At 36.2% G+C, this 25,930-nt stretch overlaps 2 protein-coding genes across 5 annotated transcripts in view; one reads left to right on the top strand and one right to left on the bottom strand.

Moving 5' to 3' along the window:
- taok3a (TAO kinase 3a) overlaps positions 1-22,118 on the bottom strand; it is a 96,001-nt gene extending 73,883 nt beyond the window's left edge. Inside the window, exons 1-2 of one of the 3 annotated variants that reach the window (XM_073860642.1) lie at positions 21,708-22,118; positions 20,901-20,963 (exon numbers count right to left, since the gene is read on the bottom strand). The gene's annotated coding sequence lies outside the window, so the exon portion shown is untranslated. Of the gene's footprint in view, positions 1-20,900; positions 21,106-21,707 lie in introns of those variants that run through there. The other 2 variants (XM_073860641.1, XM_073860640.1) reach the window with 2 other exon arrangements.
- Positions 22,119-23,269: 1,151 nt separating this feature from the next.
- Positions 23,270-25,930, top strand: part of suds3 (SDS3 homolog, SIN3A corepressor complex component) — a 21,334-nt gene continuing 18,673 nt past the window's right edge. Inside the window, exon 1 of one of the 2 annotated variants that reach the window (XM_055198554.2) lies at positions 23,270-23,515. In XM_055198554.2, coding sequence (XP_055054529.1) covers positions 23,404-23,515 — 112 coding nt within the window. In that variant the 5' untranslated portion in view covers positions 23,270-23,403. The remainder of the gene's footprint in view (positions 23,516-25,930) is intronic. The other variant, XM_073860498.1, reaches the window with a different exon arrangement.

The raw sequence follows: 25,930 nt of genomic DNA, 5'->3' as shown, positions 1-25,930 counted from the left end.
GTTTTCGTGCCAAACGCGGCACGTTATTTGTCTCATTTGCATTGGCTTTGTATGTAATATACTTGCTCAAATCGTTGATTTCGCGTTTGGTGTGTACGCCCCATAAGGCATTGTTAAAATTGTGAAATAGCATTGGCTCTTATGTGTCTCGTGACCAATAGCTTCATCACCGTAGAATTGATTGTAAAATTCCATTGGCTGCCGCTTGTCTTGTGTCTGGTTTCATCATGTTAGTTCTGGTGTATTTTTTAATGTGATATGAATATGATTTTTAATTTAAACAGCCAGCACAATAGCATTTACATTACACATATTTACATGTATTAAAATTTACAGATTTTAAACATCTTACCCAACCCTTACCAGTTTGTAGATGAAATAAAACATGGGATACACCATTGTCAAAATTGAAAAAAGCAAACATTTAACATGTAACGAGTCAAATGCTGCGTACACACCAAACGCATAGCATCAAGTTCCTTGCTCTAGATTACTTGCGGGATTTAAGTTCGTGTCATGCAAATTTTTCACTTGAGTTAAATATTTTCAACTTGAAGGAAAATGTGTTTGAGGCCAATAACGTGTGTTTTCGTGCCAAAAGCGGCACGTGATTTGTCTCATTCGCATTGCCATGCACAAGTTTGCGTCTATTCACGTCTTTGCATTGGCTTTGTATGTAATCTACTTGCGCAAATCGTTGAATTCGCGTTTGGTGTGTACGCCCCATAAGGCATTGTTAAAATTGTGAAATAGCATTGGCTCTTATGTGTCTCGTGACCAATTGCGTCATCACCGTAGAATTGATTGTAAAATTCCATTGGCTGCCGCTTGTCTTGTGTCTGGTTTCATCATGTTAGTTCTGGTGTATTTTTTATGTGATATGAAAGTCAATTCTTCTGTTTATACCACAGAAATTGCTAAGACATTGCTCTGGTGGTTATTTTAGGACATTTGACAGGTTAGGTGAGCGTTTTACAGAAAACTAATCAACACCAAAGAAACATTTCTCAATCAATCAGAATAAAGCATTCAACAGCCCCATGGTATAAATAAGGTTATTGCATGGCTGTAGAAGACAATGTCATTTGTCTTTAATACTTGAATACTTTTTTGGTCAATTTTTGCATATATTCATACAATTTCATTTGACTGTACTTTTATTGGGCCATTTAATTTTATATGGTACAGAATTGCATTAAAAAGTGACGCAGAGGTCCGGTGAGCAAATATGTGATGAGTTAGGAGTGAAAACAGGGCTCAAAATTAACTTTTTTATTTGGTAGCACTGGTGCTCCCAACTTTAAAGAGTTAGGAGCACCAGCAAAAATTTAGGCGCATTTATCCAAAAATTTAAAAGCACCACAACTACAATGTAAATGTTAATAGATTTATTTTATTAAAAATAAAACACCACCACCGGGCTTTACACATCCTATGGCCAGCATTTAAAAGTTGGTCTTCTATTTTATTTTATTTTTTGCTGCATAAATTCCTAAATTAATACCCAATGCTGTTGAAATAGTATAGCAGCAATAATAATTTAACAATTACAGGTAACATGATTAAGATTACATAGAAAATCTAGCAAACACGTAAAACACTGATTAATTGTGACATTACAAAAGTGACCCTAATATAGAAGGCTAATATATATTGGTATTGATAACTGGATTACCAGGATGCTTTTACTACTAAATAGGCAATGTTTTAAAAAATACAATAAAAACATACCATCAGCATTGTCGTATTCCACAGCAACATGGACCACAATGTTTGTCGAATGTCCATTCACCAGCGCATGCGCACATACACCATCAAACACACTTTGACAGACAGGAGGTCGGTGTCTCCATCAATAATAAACACATTTGTCATGACACGTCTTGTGTTTTTGGCACTTTCGCCATGTTTAAGCAAGGTACGTCTGGCGCTTAAAATGTTTTGATTCCGCCATTAACGCCGTTTTACAGGATTTACAGTAAACACAGTAAGTTACATTTTCATAGCGAAGACACTCGAAATCTTTAAGCCACTCTGAAAGGTTTAACGTCAACTCGTATTTTCCGGTGGTGGAGTTACATTTGAATCCGGATCGTCGTCAAAAAATACAGTAACCTTGGCTGTAATCGGCTCGCTCTCGTCATGCTCGTGACGCGTTCGTCTTTTCACATTTCCGCGCTCCACGGCAACAAGGAATGACTGATGCTCATATTAGCCAATCTGCGGTCTTCATTTAACGCAAGAACTTAATGGTGAAATTTGATTGGTTATGTATTGTTGGAGAGAACACTGAACCTGGGACAGCGCCAGCACGCAGGATCACAATCAACTCGCGTCACAACAAAATGGGCAGTCGCACAAATGCTCCCAAATATATTTTAAGGTCGCACAGATTAAATTTCGGTCGCATATGCGACCAAAATGGTCGCAATTTCGAGCCCTGGAAAATGTGTTGGAAACAAACCTCTGCATGTGTGTGTACATAATATGAACTCAACAGTTATCTATGATATCTCCTCACTAACATATTATGTCAAACAAACCTGCACGTTTGTAGATTTGTGCGATTTAATCAACACAGGAGGTAAATGAACTCTTTTCTGTAGCATTATGCATCTGTTCTCTCACCCATACACACACAGGAAAACACTCTGTCAGACACAGGAATTTACCACACATGCTGCTGCACTTACATTTGAGCACGTGAACTAGTTTCTGTCTCTCCGGCTTACACAGGAAATCATCTAGAATGAAGCGCACTTCCCTCGCACCCCCATTTAACCACGCACACCACCGAACACACACAACATTCACAACTATACATAGTCAAACACATTACACTGCAGTCCCAGGCCTTCCCTTTGGTAGCATATGCAGAAATGCGCGCGCACACACGCTGATGTTCTAGATTTAAAGAAGAGCCGTTTTAAACCCAACAGGATTTTCCAATCACAGAGAGCACAGAGATTAATGCTGGAGTTGTACACACGCACACACACAGCTGCTACACTGGCACACAAAACGCAAACCACTGGCTTTTTACTCCATCAAATATTTAGGACCCAAGGAGTCCGAATTAAAACCCCACCATGCGAGTGCTCAGGGGGACCGGTACGGTTGTAACTCCAACAGCATTAGTGTTCTTTAAATGTCTTCATTTACCATTCACACACACATATTTCCAAATGAGTATTATGTTACAATGACATCATCAGGACTGGGACATCTCTGGGGATATGTGCGTCATTTAAGTATATTTGTGCACATGCTTTTAGGTAGGGCTGCACGATTAATCGTTTAAAAACCGAAATCGCGATGTGAATGGACGCGATTTTCGAATCGCAAGAGCTGCGATTATTTCAATTCAAAACTATCAAATATAACAATCATCTAGTACGCAGTTTTTGACAGTTCGCTTCATGCGCATTTTACGTTTGATGCAGTTTAAACCAATAGAGTGCATTAACACTGAGGTGCTGACAGATAACACCATTTGGAAAACATGAGCGCGAGCAGCAGTTCAACTCCTCAACAAAGTGTACGGACATATGATTTCCGCGATGCGGAAAACACGGACAGCATCGCAAAATGCATACAAATGGAATTAACTGCACAACGCGGAATGTCATGAAGTTGGCAGATTTTGGATTCAGTCATTTTAAAAACCCATTATAGCTCATTAACCGGCAAATGAAAGGACAGAAATGCGCAAAAACATTTCCCTTTTGTGTAATGTTGGACTTAAAGAAAGGTGTATATACGTCCGTTTCTCGTCATGCATCGCAAACAATGACAAGCGCCTCATCAGACTATAAGCAGCTTTCATTAAAGCCCGGAACACAGCAGACGAAAGAGGTACATTATACTTTCTTGCACGCGCACATCTGCACCACTTTGAATATTTACAGGCACGAGGGTTCATGAAGCGCGCACACAGAAAGCAGTCAGCACACGCGTGATCACTAAACTTAAGTTTTCTTTCTTGTCTAAGTGAACATAAACAGCTGGATGTTTATCAGTATATTGAAGCAGAGCAGTTTTAAAGCTGTCTTGTGTCTTAAAGTGACAGTAACCTGGTGCTTTCTGTGTCAGAAATGTTTATTACACACCAAAAATTAAAATCACTCTTTACTCTTAACTGAACAAGCTTCTGCAGCTCCACATTTAAAATCCTACAGTGAGGACTGTGCAGTCTTTTATTTGTATTTTTTGCTTATGTTAAATCATAGATTCTAATAACTAATATATTTACATTTATTACAGATGCCTGAAAAGTAAAACAAGATGAGTATAGTCTTATGATTAAAAGAAAAACTAAACATTTGCTTGTCAGATGCATTGTTGTAGTGACAGCCAAAATACATTGGCCTATATGTTATTTTAAATAAAACTTTCAAAAAAAAAAAAAAAATTAAATTGTATTTTTTTTTTTAATGTTCTTAGATTTAAAAAAAAAAAGTTTGTCTGCAGAATAGCAAAGTCCTGCAGACAACTTGGTACAATGTTTAAGAGGTTTTAAATAAACAGTAGCACAGCATCTTTCTTGGGTGCTATTAAAACCACCACAACAAACCTGGATGTAGCTCTTTTATTATATACTAATGAATCGCACTTTAAATCGCGAATCGCAATTTTGATCAGAAAAATCGCAATTCGATTTTTTCTCCGAATCGTGCAGCCCTACTTTTAGGAGTAGTCAACCTAAAATACAATGACTTGTGACCCCGAACACATCATGTATACTAATCTAATCTATAACACATCATATACTAGACTAGAGGAAGATGCACTTGCTAAATAACGTGGTATTCTATTGAAGTGATTTGACGTATTTCCCTTTTTTGTGCACGACATCCGTTTCAATAGCCGGCCGGTAGAACACAGTGTGGTGGAAGCATCCATAAAACATCATTCAACACATTTTTTAGTTATTTGAACAAACCAAAATAAACATATTAAACTACTACATGTATTCAGTATTGTGTTCAGTATTCACTTCTTACGCAATAGATTGACACATAAGCTTATGATATAAAACTAATAAGCAGTTTATGTTGTATATATTCTGTACTGCAATCGCATTTTTGTAATAATATATAGTAGCAGAATAAATAAACCAGCTAAGGCTACGTTTAGACGGAAACGATCTGAAAAGAAAACGCAAAAGTGGCGTTGCATTATCACTTTTTATTCTGCGCTTATACGAGCGTTTCAGGGGGGAGCCCAAAATACTGTCGCCGTGTAAATGAAAGGCACATAGAATAAAATATTTTTACGTTTTCAACCTCAAGCGTTCTTGTGTAAACGGGGCCTAAATCAGCATATTTTTATCAGCATAATATTAGTTGTTTTTAATTATTGTATTTATTGTTTACTGGAAGTTTGAATAAAAGGTTTTACAGGATGGATGTGTGGATACAGATCATGGGTGCACGTGAGCCACATACACATTCAGCTCTTGTGCGTGGATTATGGTAAAAAAAAGTTTTGTAGAAATTTACTAGGTTTGTGTACCAGCTATCATGGCAACCCCTAACTGCACAAATTATGCCAGTCTTCCTTTATTTCATAATAAACATTAAAAATGGCACACTCGTGTCATTCGTATTACGACTCCCATTACCTTTAGCGACTCACCGGAAGTGGCTCACACAAAAAAGCTCAAAGATGGCGGCGCCCATTTGACATAAATGTTTACGTCAAAAACAAGGTGAATATGCACTAAATCTTTAATTTACACTATGGATGTGCAGTTGAAAAAATTTGGCCACAGATTAATAAACTCATTTAAAACCTTATCTTTAGACCTCAATAAGTATTAGCATTATTCATACAGGATATGACAGTGATATACTCACTTCCTTTAACTTATATTAAAGGAAGAAATAAAACCTTTATTAACCTGCATTCTTTTAAGCGTTTGCCTCCGTCATCATCCAGTCATTCATGCTATTCTACTGTCATCACGTGATTCACGCTGTCCTGTGCTGCGTGCCGCAGCTCGCCTTGCTTTTAACCCAACTGGTCGCTCTGTGAGAAGCAGCAGCGACTGATTTTATAAGCGTGCAGCTCGCTTTGTATAAAGAAAAAGTGGCTAATTTTAAGTGCACATCTCGCGCTTTATGTGCAGCTCGCGCTGTATGCAGAAGAAGCTCCTTAATTTTATTATAAGCGTGCAGCTTGCGTTGTATGTATGCATGCCCCCTGTCCAAAACGATTGTGGTGTGGGGGCATGTGACATCACATACCAACTACCAACTAATCAATAATGAAACTTTTCATATTCGATTAGTATCAATTTTATCGATTAGTTGTTACAACCATAGCTTCAAGTTTGTAATATTCATCCAAATTATATTGAAATATTTAAAAATACACTTATTGCACAAATATTTATGTGCCGGTTACTCTGTTATCTGCATTAGGGGGAACTACAGCCAATACATTAATTTATTGCAAACTTTAAAATAAGCACATTAATTTATTGTGAAATGCATAATTGCGATATTGTAATTTCGATATATTATGCGCCCCAATACACACATTTCATACATACATACATACATGACTGCCTTTATTAATCACTTGCTGCACACCTTATTTTTGCTATCTTGGTCTCTCAATTGCAATAAAAAAGGCTAAAAGGCAATTTTAAGACATAACAAGCCGGAAGGAGGAAGTCAAGAACACAGAGATTAAAGGCAACGTCAGGAAGTAAAACCTCTGAAGGGAAACAACGTACATCTAGGCCACTGACTCATCTCCCATGTGTTCGGTTTGTTTTGGTAAAACACACACACACAGGCAGTATGAATTATGTACGTCAATGCAGAGAAGCGATCAGAGTTGCGATTTCAGCTTTAATGCCATGCCTGAATTAATTTGGGAATTAAATTAGCACACTGTCGGATCCTTCGAACACCCGCTTTCTACCCTACATATCCCATTATTATGATTCACATCCCTCGTTTCGCATAAAAAATAAACTACAAAAGAAAAGTGCCTGCTTCTGATCTAACGTTGTTTATTAAAGTAGATTCTGATATAAATGATTTAGAAAAACCCTTGTCCGTTTTCTGTTTATTTGATTTGGGGTGGGACGCATCATCGGCGGTGACTAGAAAAGACGAAAAGAAAAACAGCACGTTTTGATCACAAAATCCGTAAACATATTAGCACGCTAATACTCTGCTCAGCTGGTTTCTTTGAATTCCTGCATGCGTAGTAGATCCCAAACACGTTTAGTTTCAATCTTGTTTTATTACTCAGACACTCAAAAATGACTCCAGGCATCTAACAAAAGAAACATAGCACGAATTGAAAAATTAGCTCTTGCTAATTACCGCCATAAAAGCAAGCATCACTATTTTAAATAACCTCTCCCCTCAGGCACGCTTTGCTATCTACATCTGTGAAGGTAAGTTATGTTTGGAAAGCCTTTGTTATTATACAAATAAACACAAAATGTACGATTACAAAAATATCTCTTGAAGTAAATAAAATAAATATTTTACTTCAAAATTAACCCTTACACTTGTCCTCCGATGGACTGAGGCTTAAAAACACATTACCTTTCTGTTAGGTAAACACAGCAAGCAGTTGATGCTTTATCCAACTCTCAAGCTGAACTATGAAAATGGCAGAGCCACACCTCAAAAATCTCTTATTGCAGGATAAGATAAGCAAATATTTTATCTTTTCATTTCCTAATGAGCTGTCAATCTTTCCATGCATTCATCTACTACATATGCTTAACTGGAACCCTTGTTTATCTTTCTCTGTTCAATGTCCAGGTCAAGCTTCATTCGATTGAAATGACACGCGCATCTACTGTAAACAAAAGCCATGAGAGCACTTACTGTAAGACAGGATATGAGCAAGTACCGCCAACAGGAAATAATCACTGCTAGTGAGGCCAAAGGAGAAACAATTAATATCTCTGGAGAGTTGATGCATCTAAAAATAATTGACTTTAATATGCTAACAATCCCCTGATTTAAAAAAATTTCTCTCGACTTATTTTAACTTTGAATCACAGAGCAATTTAACTTTCAAAGCCATAAGGACCCCCCATAACAATACTAAATGATCTGACAGCAGAATTATATTTCGCAGGCCATATTTCAGTGATATTGAAAAACTTGTCAGCTCAAAGATTTGCCTACTTTAGCCGGTGCAGTGCCTGACAACTCTATCACCAAATCCCAAAAGCTTTATGACTTCCTTCCCAATCTACTTCTTGTTCAGCGGGACAATTCACATTCACGGTCTCAGACGACATGCCCACAGACCACCCACAGTCACTTTAGTAAACATCTGATGCAAATTGCACTTAAAATTGGCAAGCATCCTTTCTGTCAGACTCTAATGTCATTGGCTACCTGATGCAACTACTGTAAGGTGCGGAAGGCTATAGTGTGAGCGCATTTGCATAGTATGAGTGCACCCTAAAATGCTGGGTTATTTTCAACCCAGGATTACGTCAAAAATGGAAACGCCCAGCCACTGGGTTAAATTTACCCTTTATTTTTTAAATAACCCAGTGTAGATGATAAATTAATGCTTCAAAACCGTGGGCCACTATTCAATGCCATTAGAAGGCTGGAAAGGGCCAGGACATTATTTAAAAAAGAAAGGCATACACACACAGGATGGCAAAAGTGAGTAAATTATGGGCAAATTTTTATTTATGGGTGAAGTATTCCTTAAACTACAGATTTCAGCTTTACACACTGGTCAAACTGGTGTTTCACGATTGGGTAAAATATGGACCAAATATGTAAAATTTAAATTAAGCCATCTATAGCCCTATTCGGACGGGATTAGTTTTACAGGGGGACCTCTGAAAAAATTGTGCTTCTCAGAGGTCCTCTGTTTTTATACCCGTCCCAATCGGCCATGTATGCGTTTTTCTCTGACGACTACCGTAAAAATTCCAGAGCAATTTACCTACTGTTTTTCGCCAAACTCAGAGGTCCTCTGAGAAATGTAATCCCGTCCGGATGCAAATGTCTGTTTGCCCGCAATATCTTTTGAAAACGCGGTTCTTGTCGTCTTTTGACCATAAGGTCTTACTAACGCGCATATATTGTACTTCCTCAGTCCCATTCATTCAGATCTGGATGTTTTTTTTTTCATTCGGCGAAATAAAATAATTTGTATAATTTATTTTGATTTGTTAAAATTAAATTAATAAACGACATGTTCTGTAATAATTTTACATTTAAAGAAAATATCAAACCTTACAAACACGCGTTTCCAGAGCACGTGATCTTCTGCAACGCATAAAACAGACACTCCCAGAATTTTAATCCCGTCCGAATCTGTACATAAAATCACAGACGTTGTGGGGGACATATTGAAACTCAAACGTCATTTGAAAAACGAATCCCGTCAGAATAGTGCTATGTTTAGGGATGGGCCGATAAATCGTCCGATGATGCTTGCTATGCTTCTTAATGAATTATGATGAAATACCGCTACATCCAAAAGCTAGAGGGCGCTCTAAAAATGCTGGGTTTTTTTACCCAGCACTAGGTCAAAAAGGGACGAACCCAGCCGTTGGGTTAAATTAAACCCAGAAAATTTACCTAACCCAGCATTTTGGGTTGAAACAATCCAGCATGGGTTTAATTACAACCCAGCAGGCTGGGTTCGTCCCTTTTGACCCAATGCTGGGTTGAAAATAACCCAGCATTTTTTTTTGCATATTTAAGCATATTTGAGTGCATAATCCTAAACAATCCAGCTAAATTGGTAGGATTACATCAAATATTAAATTCCAAGCCTTATGTTGGATGTTGGCTATATACTGCACTGTATCAGTTGGAGTGCAAGACCCTATTTACAAATTACAGGCAAAAATGTATCCATTATTTAATAGACTGCTCACACAGTAAAATTAATTACATGATCAAAAGCATCCAGTGGAATCATCTTGTAGCACCAAGCCAACCTTAACCAATTTATTCATTGCCGTTACTAGATTACATTTGTTACGTCTCAAATGTTACAAGGACACTTCGATTTTAGTGATAGGACAATATATTGCAGATGCCGATATATCAGCCGGTATTTGGATTTTTATTTTCGGCATAAGCCGATAAATCTTTTCAATATTACTTAAATTTGATGTTTGTAATAAAAAAGACACTCAGTATCACTCAATGTAAAGCCGAAGTCTAAAAGACAGTAAAATAACCAATCATTATTCACTTTTTTTAACATGACGTTATGTTGTGTCACACACAACACCACACTAGTTTAACACATTTATTCAAACAGTACCACAAGATGTCAGATCCACATTAATTATTTATTGTAAATATGTTTTAAATACTTTAAAATGGTATATTTATATATGTTATGCATAATAATGATTTTTTTTAGTTTCAACAATTTTCTGTTAATAGCTTATTTACTGGGTTGTTATATCGGCCATACAGCTTTCTTAAAGATGCAATTTGTATTTATGCGCAGCTAGATGGCGCCAGATCAAATCAATAACAATGATGTTGTTTAATGACGCTCTGAAGCAGCGTGGAATTATGGGATTTGTAGTCTTTAACTCAACCGCTGATGGCCATCAATCAGACGAGAACGAGAAATCACGTTGATGGATAAGGTAATCAAGTCTTATAAATGTTGCGTTTGATGACATTGTTTATTTCATTATGTAAGTTTATTGTGATGTTCAAAACGAAATTGTTAGTCATAGATGTTACAGTATTAGTCCAAACTCGATGGTTAACAAAGCACAGAATTAAGTTTTCAACTGACAATCTACAATGATTTTTCACATAATGTATTGACAGTACAAATCTTATTGTGAAGTGTCTTAAAATGACCATTTATATTGCTGTACAATACCTTTTGATGTGCATATCGTCCGCGGGAAGACGCGCTGATTACAATCTACACACTAATGTTGTGATCAATATAATTGCATACGTTTTTTGAAGGGTAACGAATCAAAACAACTCACCCATCGCGTAAAACACAAGCAAGATCACGACAACATTAAACTAGACCGAGATTCTGAAGCTCTCTCTATACAGATAATCCTCATTCTTTCTCTCGTTTTGTTCCAAACTCTTCTTGGGTCGTTTGGTTGGCCCGTACACTTACAGGAGCTGACACAACCAGCGGCAGACGGTAAAGAGTTATCCATAAGTTTCCATAAGCATTTGTCCACGACACTGTCTGCTTCCTAAAACTCAAGGCAGTGAGGACTTGTTGCCTCGCTGCCTCATGAGGAAAGGACTTCGGAGGCATGAAGGCAGCTCAGAGAAAGGCTTTCTGACGCACTTCAAAGGCAGCGTGTTTGAAATATAAACATAGAGCGCCTTTGTGATAACTAATCACATATTTGAAAACTACAATACTAATTTCTCACTAGAAATGCAATTAAAATGTGTAAAAAGTGAAAATGTGAAAATATACGTTTATTTACACTAAATTTGTGCTCCAGTCGCTTCCTTGGCCGCCATTTTATTTTTTCGAACTCGACCACTGTTGTCATGTGGGCTGCGTCAGTAAAGGCGGTGACAAAGGGTCACATGGATATTAACGTCATTGACAGAAGACTGCACTGCCCCGTGTCAATGTTTTGAATGGAAATTTTCTCACGATTTACAAGTAGTTGAAAACATTACAGATATTGATAGTAATCAGCTGGACAAAATATATAACACTGTCCTAGTGGTTTTTGGATATTTTTCTGCAAATATCTTACAAATTGCACCTTTAATATAAAAAAAACATATCGGTCGACCCGTCGATTTGTGTTACAGAAAGAAGAGATTATTAAAAGTCCAGGCTGATGGAAAAAAAATTAAGCTAGTGATATGGAGGTCTTTTCATGGCAGGGTTAAACCTATATTTGTGTGATTGTGGTTATATAATGTAAGAAATACCTTTTATGTAAAAGAGAGCTGGATGATACTTTTAGAATGTCAGATGTTAAGAAAAAGAGAGCGAGGTCCCATGAGAGAGAGTAAACTGGAAAATGTAAATGTGAAAACAACAAAGACGCCCTCCTGACATTTCTTTGTCATGCAGAAGCATTGGCTCGTACTGATCTGAATCGCACTGATCCAGAGCATGACACTGGAGGAGAGACAGATGGGGCATTATGGGATATGACCGCTCACTGTTCATTTCAGGGAGAGCCGTCAGTGACCCAATGAGAGAGATCCCATAAGGGAGCCGGGCCACATTACATCACATCCCAATGGGAACACGCATCTGTTAAATGAAGCCGAACTGTCATTGGACTAAAGAAATGCAAAGTATAAAACACTCAAAAAGAATCTCGGGTAATGTTACACAACATACACATTCCAGTCTCGAGAGGTCGGCATTACATTAAGATTTAAATAAATATGAAATCATGCGGGCATATCTTGATACGCATACGTGATGCAAAAAATCTATCTATAAAATAAACAGCAAACAATCCATCACCTTAAATTCTCAATAAGCCATTCTAGTTCTGCTTGCAATGCGTCAACACATCATATGGGTGAAACAGAGGGCTTCAGGATGGGGTGCGTTACTATTTATAGTACACTACACATTACATCACACTCCTTTCACATCAACAGGGCTGTCAATCAAAGAGACAAGGGGGCTGTTGCAACGCACGTCTGCGTGCACCACGCAAATACATAAAATATTTATATACTTGTGTTTGGATTATAAATATGAGCAGGGAAACCTTTTAAAAGACATTCTATTTGAGTATATTGGATAGAGCTTAAACTTTACCTAGACAAGCTAAAACAATCGTTTTCAAATATCTCTCTCTTATAGTCGTATGTACTGTTTAATAAAAGCATTAATGAGTGTATTTACATGCACCAAATAAGTGGATAACTATCAAAAAACTGCATCAAGAAAAACCTGTTTTCATGCTTTTACATGCAAAACAATAAACCAGCTATGCAGAAAACTGCATTTTCACAGAATTTGGAGATTTGTCTGGTTTCACTCAGGTACTGACGTCAGTCATTGCTAAGTTACAGAAAACATTAGTAATTATTAATCATGGCAGTGTTTAGCAAAACATATGAAGAGTTTGGTTCCAAAACGCGATAAACGCCATTTTAAAAAAATGAGTTACTGCCAAAATCAGTATTATATCAAGGCAGTATTTAAAAGTAAATTCTTAATTTTATGCAAAAATACAATATCCGCCGTGTTGTTCTGTCATCTTTTCGCCCTTTTTTCCCCAAACGCCACTCCTCCCTTTTTGCAGAATGCAATAAATCCACTCCACAAATCACAGCGCACCATTCCACGCAATGTAAACAACAATGGCGGCGCGTTGAGTACACGGAAGAAGTTTTCCTCATCTACTTTGTACTTCGTGATCAACAAACAAACAAAAACAAAATAATACTTTTTGGCATTGATAAACCTGTGGTTTATCGAATAATTTACGCGAGAGGCACTCACAGCATCAAGCTTCTGTCATGCTAACACATTGACCCCAGGGGATCTTATGAAAAACTTTCCATTATTTTACTCGAAGTCAACGAAAATTGAGCAGGACCAAAACATTTTACAGCTGATCGCTGTGAAAAATGTTAAGCGACGATGTCCCAAGTATAACCGCGGCAATGACAGTGTCCTTAATATGACAAAAGTGTTTTGGTTAATAACATTAATGTTTATTTTTTTAAAGGTGCAATTTGTAAGATATTTGCAGTAAAATGTCCAAAAACCACTAGGTCAGTGTTATATATTTTGTCCAGCTGATTACTATCAATATCTGTAATGTTTTCAACTACTTGTAAATTGTGAGAAAATTGCCATTCAAAACATTGACACGGGGCAGTGCAGTCTCCTGTCAATGACGTTAGAATCCATGTGACCCTTTGTCACCGCCTTTACTGACGTAAAAACCACATGACAACAGTGGTCGAAAAAATAAAATGGCGGCCAAGGAAGCGACTGGAGCACACATTTAGTGTAAATAAACGTATATTTTCACTTTTTACACATTTTAATTGCATTTCTAGCGAGAAATTAGTATTGTAGTTTTCAAATATGCTCTCTGTTTATATTTCAAACACGCTGCCTTTGAAGTGTGTCCGAAACCGTTTCTCTTAGCTGCCTTCATGCCTCCGAAGTCATTTCCTCATGAGGCAGCAAGGCAACAAGTCACTGCCTTGAGTTTTCGGACGCAGCCAGTGTCGTGGACAAATGCGGAACTATACGTTATCACCTGTTGGGCTATGCGCTTGCTTATGGTCTTATGGATTACTTTTTACCGTCTGCCGCTGGTTGTGTCAGCAAAGACAGCTCCCGTAAGCGTACGGGCCAACCAAACGACCCAAGAAGAGTTTGGAACAAAACAAGAGAAAGAATGAGGAGGATCAATTTGGTGTTGCATTATCTGGATGGAGAGAGCTTTGCGACAACATTTAACTAGACAGAGATTCTGATCCTGCTTGTGTTTTACGCGATGGGTGAGTTGTTCGTAACCCTTCAAAAACGTATGCTATTATATTGATCACAACATTAGTGTGTAGATTGTAATCAGCGCGTCTTCCCGCAAATTATATGTACATCAAGAGGTATTGTACAGCAATATAAATGGTCGTTTTAAAGACACTTCAAAATAAGATTTGTACTGTCAATACATTATGTGAAAAATCATTGTAGATTGTAAGTTGAAAACCTAATTCTGTGCTGTGTTAACCATCGAATTTGGACTAATAGTGTAACATCAATGACTAACAATTTCGTTTTGAACATCACATATAAACTTACATAATGAAATGAACGATGTCATCAAACGCAACATTTATAAGACTTGATTACCTTATCCGTCAACGTGATTTCTCGTTCGCGTCTGATTGATGGCCATCAGCGGTTGAGTTAAAGACTACAAATCCCATAATTCCACGCTGCTTCAGAGCGTCATTAAACAACGTCATTGTTATTGATTTTATCTGGCGCCATCTAGCGGCGCAGACAATACAAATTGCATCTTTAATCAGTTTATACCACTAGTCAACTAAATGAATATAACATTGCAAAGATAAATGTATATTTTAATATTGATTCAATAATACGTAGCCCCTAAGGGGACATGGATCAAAAATGAAATAAAGTTTAGTTTCGCGTGCGGAAGTGAAACTTTCACCTTCACGTGCACACACGTGAGCACACCAAACTAAACTTTAAAAAAAATCTGCACATGAAGGTTTCGCTTGAGCACACATGAAACTAAGCTTTAGATTTTTTTTCTCCAATGTCACCTTAGGGCCTCGATATGATAGATTTATAGCATTTTGAGAAAAAATAATTAGTTTTTATAATAAATCTTTGAAAATCAAGTGATGGATTTGAATTTTGTATCTTTTAATAACCTAAAGATGCTATGTGAAAGTTTGTAACAGAAAATAGTGGTTATCATCTTGTCACTTTCTTGGTATAGAAAACACGTTTTTACCGAAATTAGTCAAAATGGATTTATTGCGTTTTGGAACCAAACTCTTCATATAATAGGTACATTTGATCAGGTATGCTAAATATTTTTCCTTACTTGCGTAAAACTATCATAGTAAAAAAGCTTTAATGTGCAGATGGTTATTTTGGGAATTATGCGCTTGGCCTGACTTTTTATGCACATTACGGGTGCAGAATATCAGATCGGGACATCCCTAGTGAAAACCCATCTACATAAAATCATCCTAAGAGTAAAGAGCATTCTGTAAAAACCTTAATATCATTAATATTGATTGAGTAAGGCCATGTGAAAGATGGAAATCAATGTGAAATCAGCGATTGAAACCAAACTTTGATGCTCCTAATCTCATCAGTAGATTATGAAACTTTACACTGGATTGCAAAGACAGAGTTACATATATAGTCTGTCACATCTTAAAAGTGGCAAACCACTGGCTCACATACAGTTAAACCAAACATGGCTTCAGTCTGACACGATGACAGGCATCTACCCCTTACATTGTTTATTTAATTGACAGCAGCCCGGTTCTGTGAGCCAGAGAGCCACCATACTATGTCAGGAGCCTCTATTGTGAAACCATGTCCAGGCTGCGGTCAATATCTGTAACCGAATCCTCCGGAGTACTACAATTACCTAAAGCATCTGTGGCAGGCACCTTTTACGATTTTCCACAGACGAGCCGTACGTGTCTCTTTTAATACCGCCGTTAAAATCAGCATACGTGAGAGTTTTCGTGCTATTCTGAGCTCTGCTCTTCTACGATCCTCTCTGAAGGTGATCGCAGATGAACATTACGGCCGATGGCAGAGGTTTAATTTTTAATGTGCTTTCCTAGCGGGCACGCCCGAATCGCCCCATCTGACAACCCGTGTGGTTACTCCCATCTTGATGCATTTTTCAAGAGAGACGTTGTGCTTGCATGAAGGAGACTGAAAAGGAATATTAAAAAAATGATATTCAGTGTGTGTCAGTATTTCAGATACAACATTTATATCAACAGTGTAGCAGAAATTAACAATTCACTAATCCTGAAAGGTAATCAGGCATTGGACTTCAGTCAGGACTTGAAAAACCAAGTGTATGTACGGTATTACGGGGGCTCACATGCTTTCGCATACTTGTATAAAGTTAAGTACAAGAAATAAACATGGGTCTCTATTCAACAGAATCTCATAGAAATGGGTCAGTGACAAAAACGGTTTGGCAAGATGAGAAATTCAAAAATATTTTTTAAAAATATTATGTTTTATAAGCATTCATCAGGTATATTGCAATGAACATAGTGTATTTATGTTGATTTTATGAAAAAAAATTTTTTACATTTGCACCATTTTTATGAAAGTTAAGACTGAATGGACCTGAAAATGTCAAGTATCCACCAATTGCGCCAAAAAATGAGAAATATAAAATATTTTATCCAACTTGATGGCATAAGCATAATAACAAATCATTTTAAAATATCACACAAAAATACATTTTATTAGTTATTTCTAAATGTAATTTTTAATGCGTTTTTGTAATATTTGTCTGTACACATGCTGAAAACAGCTTAGTTTTCTAAATAATCTTTGACAAATGATGTAAAAATGTATGTAAAAAAAATCTTATTACACCAACCTACATGATTATATTTTATTCCACATTTTTTATGAATATATGTAAATTGTTATTTAAAAAAATATACTAGTTACACCAATTGACACAGACCGTTTACACCACATTGACATTTTTGCAATTATCCCCCAAATGAAATTATTTTCAAAATGAAATAAAACCAGAAATTTTACACTTGGTCTTTAAAAAAAGAGAATGTTTGCAAGTAATCTGGATTTTTTATTTTTTTTATTTTAACCCTTTACATTTAATTGAACCATAATAATTAACGTCAATGACCCAAAGACGTACGTATTTTACAAGGTGGCTAATTCGTACAATCCAATTTGTGCGTTTTTGTTACTGGTCAAAGTACAATGTAAGGACGTGCTTCTGGTGGAGTAGGGAGGGGGGACGATCGCGCTCGGGCACAGTTTGGTTGGGTTATGTATAATATGAGTGCATGTTTAATGTCAACTTCAGAAGATTCCAGACTTGTTCACTTGACAGCTGAACTTTAAAAAGAGAAACCCTGAAATAAAAAGCAGTGCAAGAATTTATTGGGCACAGATTACAACACGGGTTTCATCAAAAGCGCTAATTATAACAAGATGGGACACTCACTGACTCCCTGCACTGCCATCAAAGGAACGATGGAGGGCAAGTCTGCTCGAAATCACTGCGCTCACTGACTGTGGTCAGCTCATCAATAACTAATCATTAACTTATTTTAGAATAAGGAGCTAAGATTAGCCAAGATGGTGATCTGAACAGGGTGGCATGTGTAATAAAAAATGCAAATGTAATAAAAAATACCTTACACCAATGGATGTTTCTCTAAAGATACACCACAATGGAAGATCATGTTATCAATTGTGAAGGCAACATTTACAAAAAATGGTTCTTCGATTGATACGTCCCCAAATTGGAGAAGTCTGGTCTCAGAAAAAAATACTTTTACAAATTGCATATTAGTAGCCTACATGCACTTGATGAGACTCACACTGTGCACTAACCAGGCTGCAGTGGCCTAAACCAAAAACAAGTAGACTATTGTATTACGCTACACCTTGTGAAGTACACCTTTGTTGTATTCCACTGATTTCATATTTGTTCATGTTGTGGACCTCAACACAATTTCCACAAATGCATTAATAATTAAGGAAATATCCCATCCAAAATATCCCTTCCAAAATATCCAGCAATCACCTAAGTGCACCTTCAGTATAATGACACTTAAAGGCCATTAAACCTTAGACAAAGTCACACTCAATTGTCCTAAACTTCACCTTGATTACAGGTTAGAGAAAATCTCCTCGTTTTGAATATTAATCATCAAATATGGAGGAGAGATTAATAAGATGTTAAAAAGCAGAAATGTATAACAAATGAAAAAGTCATAAAAAGCAGAGGGATGCATTTGTGTGAGAGGAAGCACAAACAGAGAAAAACTGTTTTGATTGGTTGTGTTTTGTAATTGACTGCTTCCTGACACGCCCCTTTTCCGCATTCAGTATAGACAGACAAATTGCCTATTGCTGGAATCATATAGTATTGCGTCTGGTTAGGACAATGTGTAATGCCCTTGCAGACAGCACCTACTGTAATTGTTATTATTTTGACTTTGATCTAGCAAAAACTGCTGCTAAAAATGCCATTTATTTATGAAAAAGGGTCTGCAATCTATGTTTTGTAATAAATGAGGTTTTGATATCATGTTTTTACTACGCATACATAATTATAATAAATAATCCAACGTCAGTGGTTGACTCTCTAAAGTAGTGGTGTTATTGTAACACTGTCCCTCCACCTCCCTAATAGTGAAATGTTGGGCCTGATTTATTAGGCAAAAATATATAAATAAATTTAATATTTTTGATAGCAATCTGATTGTTGTTGTTGTTTCTTTAAATTTGTATAGATACCATGATAAATGTTATCGTGAATTCTCGACCACAACAATCATGTGGTGACAATCTTATAGAGATTATTTAACTTGCATATTTTGTAAATGAATGACCATAAACAAAAACCAAGTAACCACAAAAGTTAGATTACAAGTTAATACCAAGTGCTAACTTTAATTGACTATTTGCAAGTGGCAAACAGAATCGGTATGCTTCAGAGGAAGTAGGCCTACTTGGTAAGGTGTCACTGCAGCTCACTGTGGCTGGCATAGAGCATTGCGCAAGTAGTTCAAAGATTGTGGGTTTGAACCCCAAGAGACAACTTATAAAATGAATAAGTTACAATGACTTGTAAATCTGAGTTGATTCAACAAAAGTTTTAAAGGCAGCATATCATTTTTTATAGTGCACACATACACCGTTTAATTTAATCAACTTGAATTTAGAATTTAATTTCAACTTTCCTGACTCGTTAGGAGTTTGTATAAATTATTAAAAAAAAGTTCCATAACTTTAAGTTACTTCAACTTTATTATTTTATGTAAAGCAACTCCTCACTAGTTAAGAAAGTTGAAATAAATGGTAAATTCGAGTTGATTCAACTTTTTCTTTTTTAAACTTTTTTTACAGTGTAGTAATAAAATGCATAACTTGCATGCAAAGTTACTCGCTTTGGATAAACGTGTCTGCCAAACACATAAATGTAAATAATGTATTAGTGGGAAAAGACACTTTAAAGTTTAAACCTCCAGAAAGTAACTGTATAATTTCATGGAACAATGACAGCCAACGTTGACAAGACCACCAGCATGAGGACCACTCAAGAACTGAAACAGACCCAGATTCACCCCATAAAAGGTTTTTCACAGTGATGTCATAGAAGAACCATTTTGGTTGCACAAGGAACCTTTTGGTCAAAGGTTCTTAAAATAACAATTCTTTCTTCCTTTTTATAGTCTTCATTTACCACAAAGGAAGTTGTGCAGCAAATGTTCGGTGGATGTTAATGGTTCTTTATGGAACCATACAAACAACTTAGGAACCATTATTTTTTCTAAATACCATCAGAGATAATCATAGGTCTAATAAGTAGGCCTACTTAACATGACATTATTATGCATGCAAGCAACCAAAAAACTTTGAAAACCAAAACAACTCTAAATTTAAAATTAGTTTAAAAAGTCTTTCAATACTTAATAATTAACTATTCCAGCTGCAATGTCATCAGTTATATGCATAACCCATTTCTATGAATTCACAAACGACCCCCAAAACAACTTCTGGTTCATGTGCGACGCTGATAGCGCTGAATGACGACAGTCGGATGTATGCTACCTTCCTCTCCTTGGCGAAATCTTGAGACTCCTCGTAGACATAAAATTTGAACATAAACATTTTTTTTTTTTTTGCTGCGCATAAGACAAACGCGTAGTTTAACATAGAGACCACACATAAATAAGCAAAAAGCGCCACAAACAGCACTGTCACCGGCAGCATACACTTCTCCAAAACATATCAAGTTTTCACGGTTACACTGAACGGTCACTTTGGAGCGCGCCTTTGCGCACGGACTCATTTCTTCATAATGATGCATATTGAAGCGCGCTTCTTACTTTGCCTCCTTAATTGCATAACGCTCATAACAGTTACGAGAATATATGAATGCACAGCATGCAAAATGCCGTTTGAGCTACAGAGGAAGTGAAAGTTTGGGTGGCATATGGCTCAGATCGCTGACAAGCGTTGCTATATACATGCCCGCAGGTGTTTTCAAATAGACAAACTCCATCCTGATCTCGGAGTAACATAACTAAATGTTACAAATAATTAACGTTTACACGACAATGAAATTAATGTACAATGACGTGTGTCGCCCAGATATACGTTATCCACATGACAATATGGTTTAAAATACTGACCTCGTTCCTGAAGGGTGACTGGGCGCTCAGAGGGGAAAGGTACAGTCCTTTCCACATGTATTCCTGTGGGAAATTGAGTATGTTACGCGTTTTGATGGTCCATGTTCGCCTGTTTGTCTGTCTATCTGACTTCCTGGATGAACAACCGTTGTGTGCGCACAGAGTTTAGTTCACACACAAGCGCGCTCTTACACACATACACACGCGGAAATACAGTGCACGAGCTCTCGCCTCAACATGCACGCACTATGCACAGCACACCAGAGTGCACTAGTATAAATATACACATATGTCTTACCAGAAGACTAAACCAAAATCTTTAAATATAAACGCCACACGTCGTTTCCTTGAAAAGATGTTCATGCGTATTATATATTTGGATCACAAATATGCCCACTATGAACACTTTCTAGTGTTTTCTATTTCTGAATGACATGTACATAAACAATGTAAATAGGCTAGAGAAAAAAATAATAAAGTTAATCAAATATGTGCGAGTTTTGTTTGTCGTTCCCAACACATTTCCATTGCAAAATAAAATGTAGCAATATTTTGAATAATAAAGTCAAGCACGTTTTGCCAAATTGCACCCTCTATCAGTCGTAGTAATTTTCTACTTTATGAAGTCTGACGGCTCATCAAGGAAACATCAATCGAGCACAGATGCAACCTATGAAGACGCGTACGCGCGATAGTGACACAAAACGCGATAAAACGCTTTTAATACACATCATACATGTAAAATACCCGTGCAAAACAAAACACATGCACCGTCAATGCAATTGAAAGAGCAAAAAATGAACATACCGAGCCAGCAAAGCTTTATCTTTAATCCAGGTCCAACTCCATAGAAGTCCCGTAAATGCAAACGTTTTCACCCGAATAAAAGCTCTCCTCAATGACGCGCAGTAAAAATCCACTCTTATTTCTCCGTTAGCCCTTGTAAGGTATAATGTCGGGGGAAATAAACTTCCAAACTCATTGCACTTGACGTCCTGGTGCTCTTACACCTGCAAATGGCATCAACATGTTTAATTTTCGACAGACGTCATGCGTCTCTCACGCTCGGCGTACTGATAAAACGCGAGGGAAATTCATCTTAAAAAATCCAGCATAAATACTGTGTACGGAACCTCGCGCGACTGAAAAACATCTGACACGCATTTTACGCGTTTAAAACCCCATCGTACCTGCTACAAGGTAACAGGACTAACAAACGATTCAGCGATCCCAGCGTCTTTCAAACTCAACACCGCCACCTGCCGGTTCACAGAAGTACACGTGAAAACACAATGGAATGACATAGTGGCAGACCTGTAATAGGATTACGATCTAGTGAAATGCTGATTAAAGGTACAGTTTTATGTAGATTACCGACCAGGCCATTTATAATATGCAAGTATTGGTCACCATGTTGTCCTAAGGCATGCATGCACACGTATGCATAACAGGTGTTTGTTAATCACCTGTTATTCCTGTCTGAATATGGTACTTGACTAGCAAAAATATATTATTATTATTATTATTATTAATATTATTATCAGTAGTAGTAGTAGTAGTAGTAGTAGTAGTAGTAGTAGTAGTAGTAGTAGTAGTAGCAGCAGCAGCAGCAGCAGAAGTAGTAGTACTACTACTACTACTAGTAGTAAATACAATATATACTATATTAGTCTGTACTCGTTTACTGTAGTATTAATGTTCCAATGTTTTTCACCATTTGGGGCAAAATAAATTGCATTATTGATGAGTAAACACAACATACTAGACATACACAATATTGCTAGTCGTTGTGTTTTATTGCACTATAAATGTTCAATAATTTTCTAATCAACCTAATATAGGCTACTTCAATTTCTTCATCATTCTGGACACAGTACATTCCATTATTGATTAATAAATACAACATAATGGTAATTGTTGCTTTATATTGTGCTATAAATGTTCCAAGATTTTTTCCCAGTAAACCCAATAATATGTTTAAACTTCAAATTGGACAAAATAGATTTAATTAATGATGATATGTATAAATAAATACTCCGTGTTAAATTAAAAATCCATCGTGCATTCATTACAAAATCAGTAAAAATATTATATAATCATATCAGAAGATGTTTACGTTGTTTCATAATGACATTAATATGCTTACCTGGCCGAGACAACTTAAAAAATCTTTTGTTCCTTGATTGATAAAAACAAGGGAAGTCTGGAAAATAGAAATACTCTCTCTCTCTCTCTCTCTCTCTCTCTCTCTCTCTCTCTCTCTCTCTCTCTCTCTCTCTCTCTCTCTCTCTCTCTCTCTCTCTTGCTCGCTCTTGCTCGTATTATGTCATACTATCATACGCGGACTACGTTTCCCATCATGCATTGCCTGGACATCTCGACCAATCAGATTTGTCGGCCTACCCTCTCATTGAAAAAAGGGGCGAAAGACTAAAAACGTTGTGTCCCGCTCCGGTGCGATTGTTTACACTTCAGAATTTATACCTATATTTCAATAGATGAAATGGCTTCGACATTACTTTCACCCATGGTGGATTATTATAACGACGAGGAAGAGTTAGACAGTGTCGATGAGGATGGCGATCGCAGTTTCAGAGGCAGAGACTCAGAGGAAGGTGATTACGTGCAGAGTATTTTAATTAATTTATATTTAAAAACAAATTACTTATCATGTACACATTAGAATCATACTTGGCCAAACAAAAGTTGTTTGTAGAGTTGCGAGTTTAAACTGAAGTAATGTGTATGTGTGCGCGTGCAACTGTATCTCCTTGTTGTTTTTTACTAATGCATATCTCAAGAGCTTTATATCACTTCCACTGCATTATTTTAAATTTATTTATAATCATATTTGTAAATATATATGAGTCTGTATGAGTAGTTAACTGCATGATGACGTTGAATTGTCAGATGTTTGTGTATCTTATGCGCTAAGACTGTTGATAAACAGTTAGCATCAGAGTTAGCATCGGGAAACTGAGAACGAAGATTTTAAAACTCAGGCAAACCTCAAAAAAACAGATAAATCGCAGCATTGATAAGCTTATAAAATAGCATGTTGGGAAAAGGAAATGTTTCGTCAAACACGTGGTTTGAACTGTTAAAAACTGATCTTGCTTACTCGGTTAGCCTGCTGTTAGTATGAAGAGAGGCTTTGCATCACTGCTCTGTATGTCAGAGAAGTTTTTGTTATGTGTTTAAATGGACTTCGTTGTTATTTATTTTTATTTTTTGATGTTGGTGTTTTAGTCGTTGTTAGCTTGTATCCTGTGCTTTCTGGGCAGTTGTCACATTCTGTCACATTCATCTTTATTTTAAGGGTTAAGTCTTTAAGCAACATATATGTATTGAAAATATGTATCAGTATGTATATCTATCAACGGCTCAGTGCGACATTTTCACATATGACTACTTTATTATCACAAAATAATTTAAAGGAAATGAGAACATCAAGAACATGGGGTTCTCTAAAGAAAAAAGTCATGTCTGTCCAGTAGATGGTGCTGTTTAGACATTTGTTGGTAAATAAATTACCAGGAATTAGCATTTGAAATTTTTTATTTATTGCAGTTGTTCCATGAGTATTTTTAATTATTATTAATCAGACAAGAGCTCATCGACAGCAAAAATTATTACATTTTGACTTAAAACTAAGGGTGTGATGACAGACACCCCACGAGAAGAGACACAAGAATTTTACAATAAAAAAATATTTTAACTTATCTATGGCTGTAACAAACAATTATTGATGATAATCAAGTAAATAAAATAGACTTAATTGAGCAGTAGCTTTTGAAATGACATATATAATAATGATATGGGAAAAATAATTTGTTCAAGTAAATAATTAAAACTAAGTAAACACTAGGGCCAGATGTTCCAGATCGATTCGATTTCGATTCACAAGCTATCAAATCGATTCAATTTCGATTCTTGGTTCGGTTTACCATTTCGATTCTCGGATCTGTTTTTATACTCGATTCAACTCAATGAATATAGATTTATTACAAATACTATATTTATAAAAAATAACAGTGAACATACATTTACAAGTGGGTAATTAATTAAAAGAAATTAATAGCCACAAACCTGTATATTAAACTCTTTTATTTTAGGTACATTTGGGTACATTAAAACAGAACCCAGCTCTAATTTTCAAATGCATACAATTATGTTTAATACAATAAAATTTTGATGCAGGATGAAAAATGTATGCTGAAAAAAATCAGAACAGTCGCATACCTTGATCAAAATTCCTTTTTGTTTACATCACATGTGTATGTACTGTGTATAATAATTATGTATACACATGCAAGTTTATATTTAAGAAAAATGTACATACATTGTGTGTGTATATATATATAACCAAGTTTTCGTGAGAATCACCCATATATATATATATATATGGGTGATTCTCACGAAAACTTGGTTTTAAAAATGTCAAGCATGAAAATGTAAAAATTGCTTAAATTTACTTTTTTTCCCATCAGACATTGAAAAACAAAGTCTGGAGTAAATGGGAACATTAATTTAAAAACTTTTACTTATCATTTAACACTTTTTGTAACATAATTAAAAAATTAGTCCTAAAAAATCTCATTACCGCAACAGTCAGAAAACATCAACACTGACATATTTTCAAAATGACATGACAAACCTGAAAGAACATAATTTGGAGATTCTGCACATGCATTTAAAATCAAAGTATTATGCTTCTATTAATTAAATTAACATTTAATAAGCATCTGTTGCAGTAATGATAATCAAAATGTCGTGTAAGCATTTTGACAAGACAATATTTCAAATTAACTGTAAAAAATGATCTTACCTGGTAGCCATCTTGAACTAACTGGTCCATGTGCTTGGTCACTCAAAATCAAACTTTATTAAAATTCTGTATGTGTGCTTAAACTGTTCTCAAAAAGTGTTGCGGAGGATGAGAACATCAGGCATGGACACATCATTTTCCTAATTTTTCTTAAATATTATTATACATGAATATTCAGTAAATATTTTTTCTGTCATCTAAA

The sequence above is a fragment of the Misgurnus anguillicaudatus genome, chromosome 22, assembly GCF_027580225.2.
Source record: "Misgurnus anguillicaudatus chromosome 22, ASM2758022v2, whole genome shotgun sequence".
NCBI classification, from domain to species: Eukaryota; Metazoa; Chordata; class Actinopteri; order Cypriniformes; family Cobitidae; genus Misgurnus; species Misgurnus anguillicaudatus.
The sequence above is the reverse complement of the archived record's forward strand: the minus strand, read 5'-3'. Positions and strand labels throughout refer to the sequence as shown.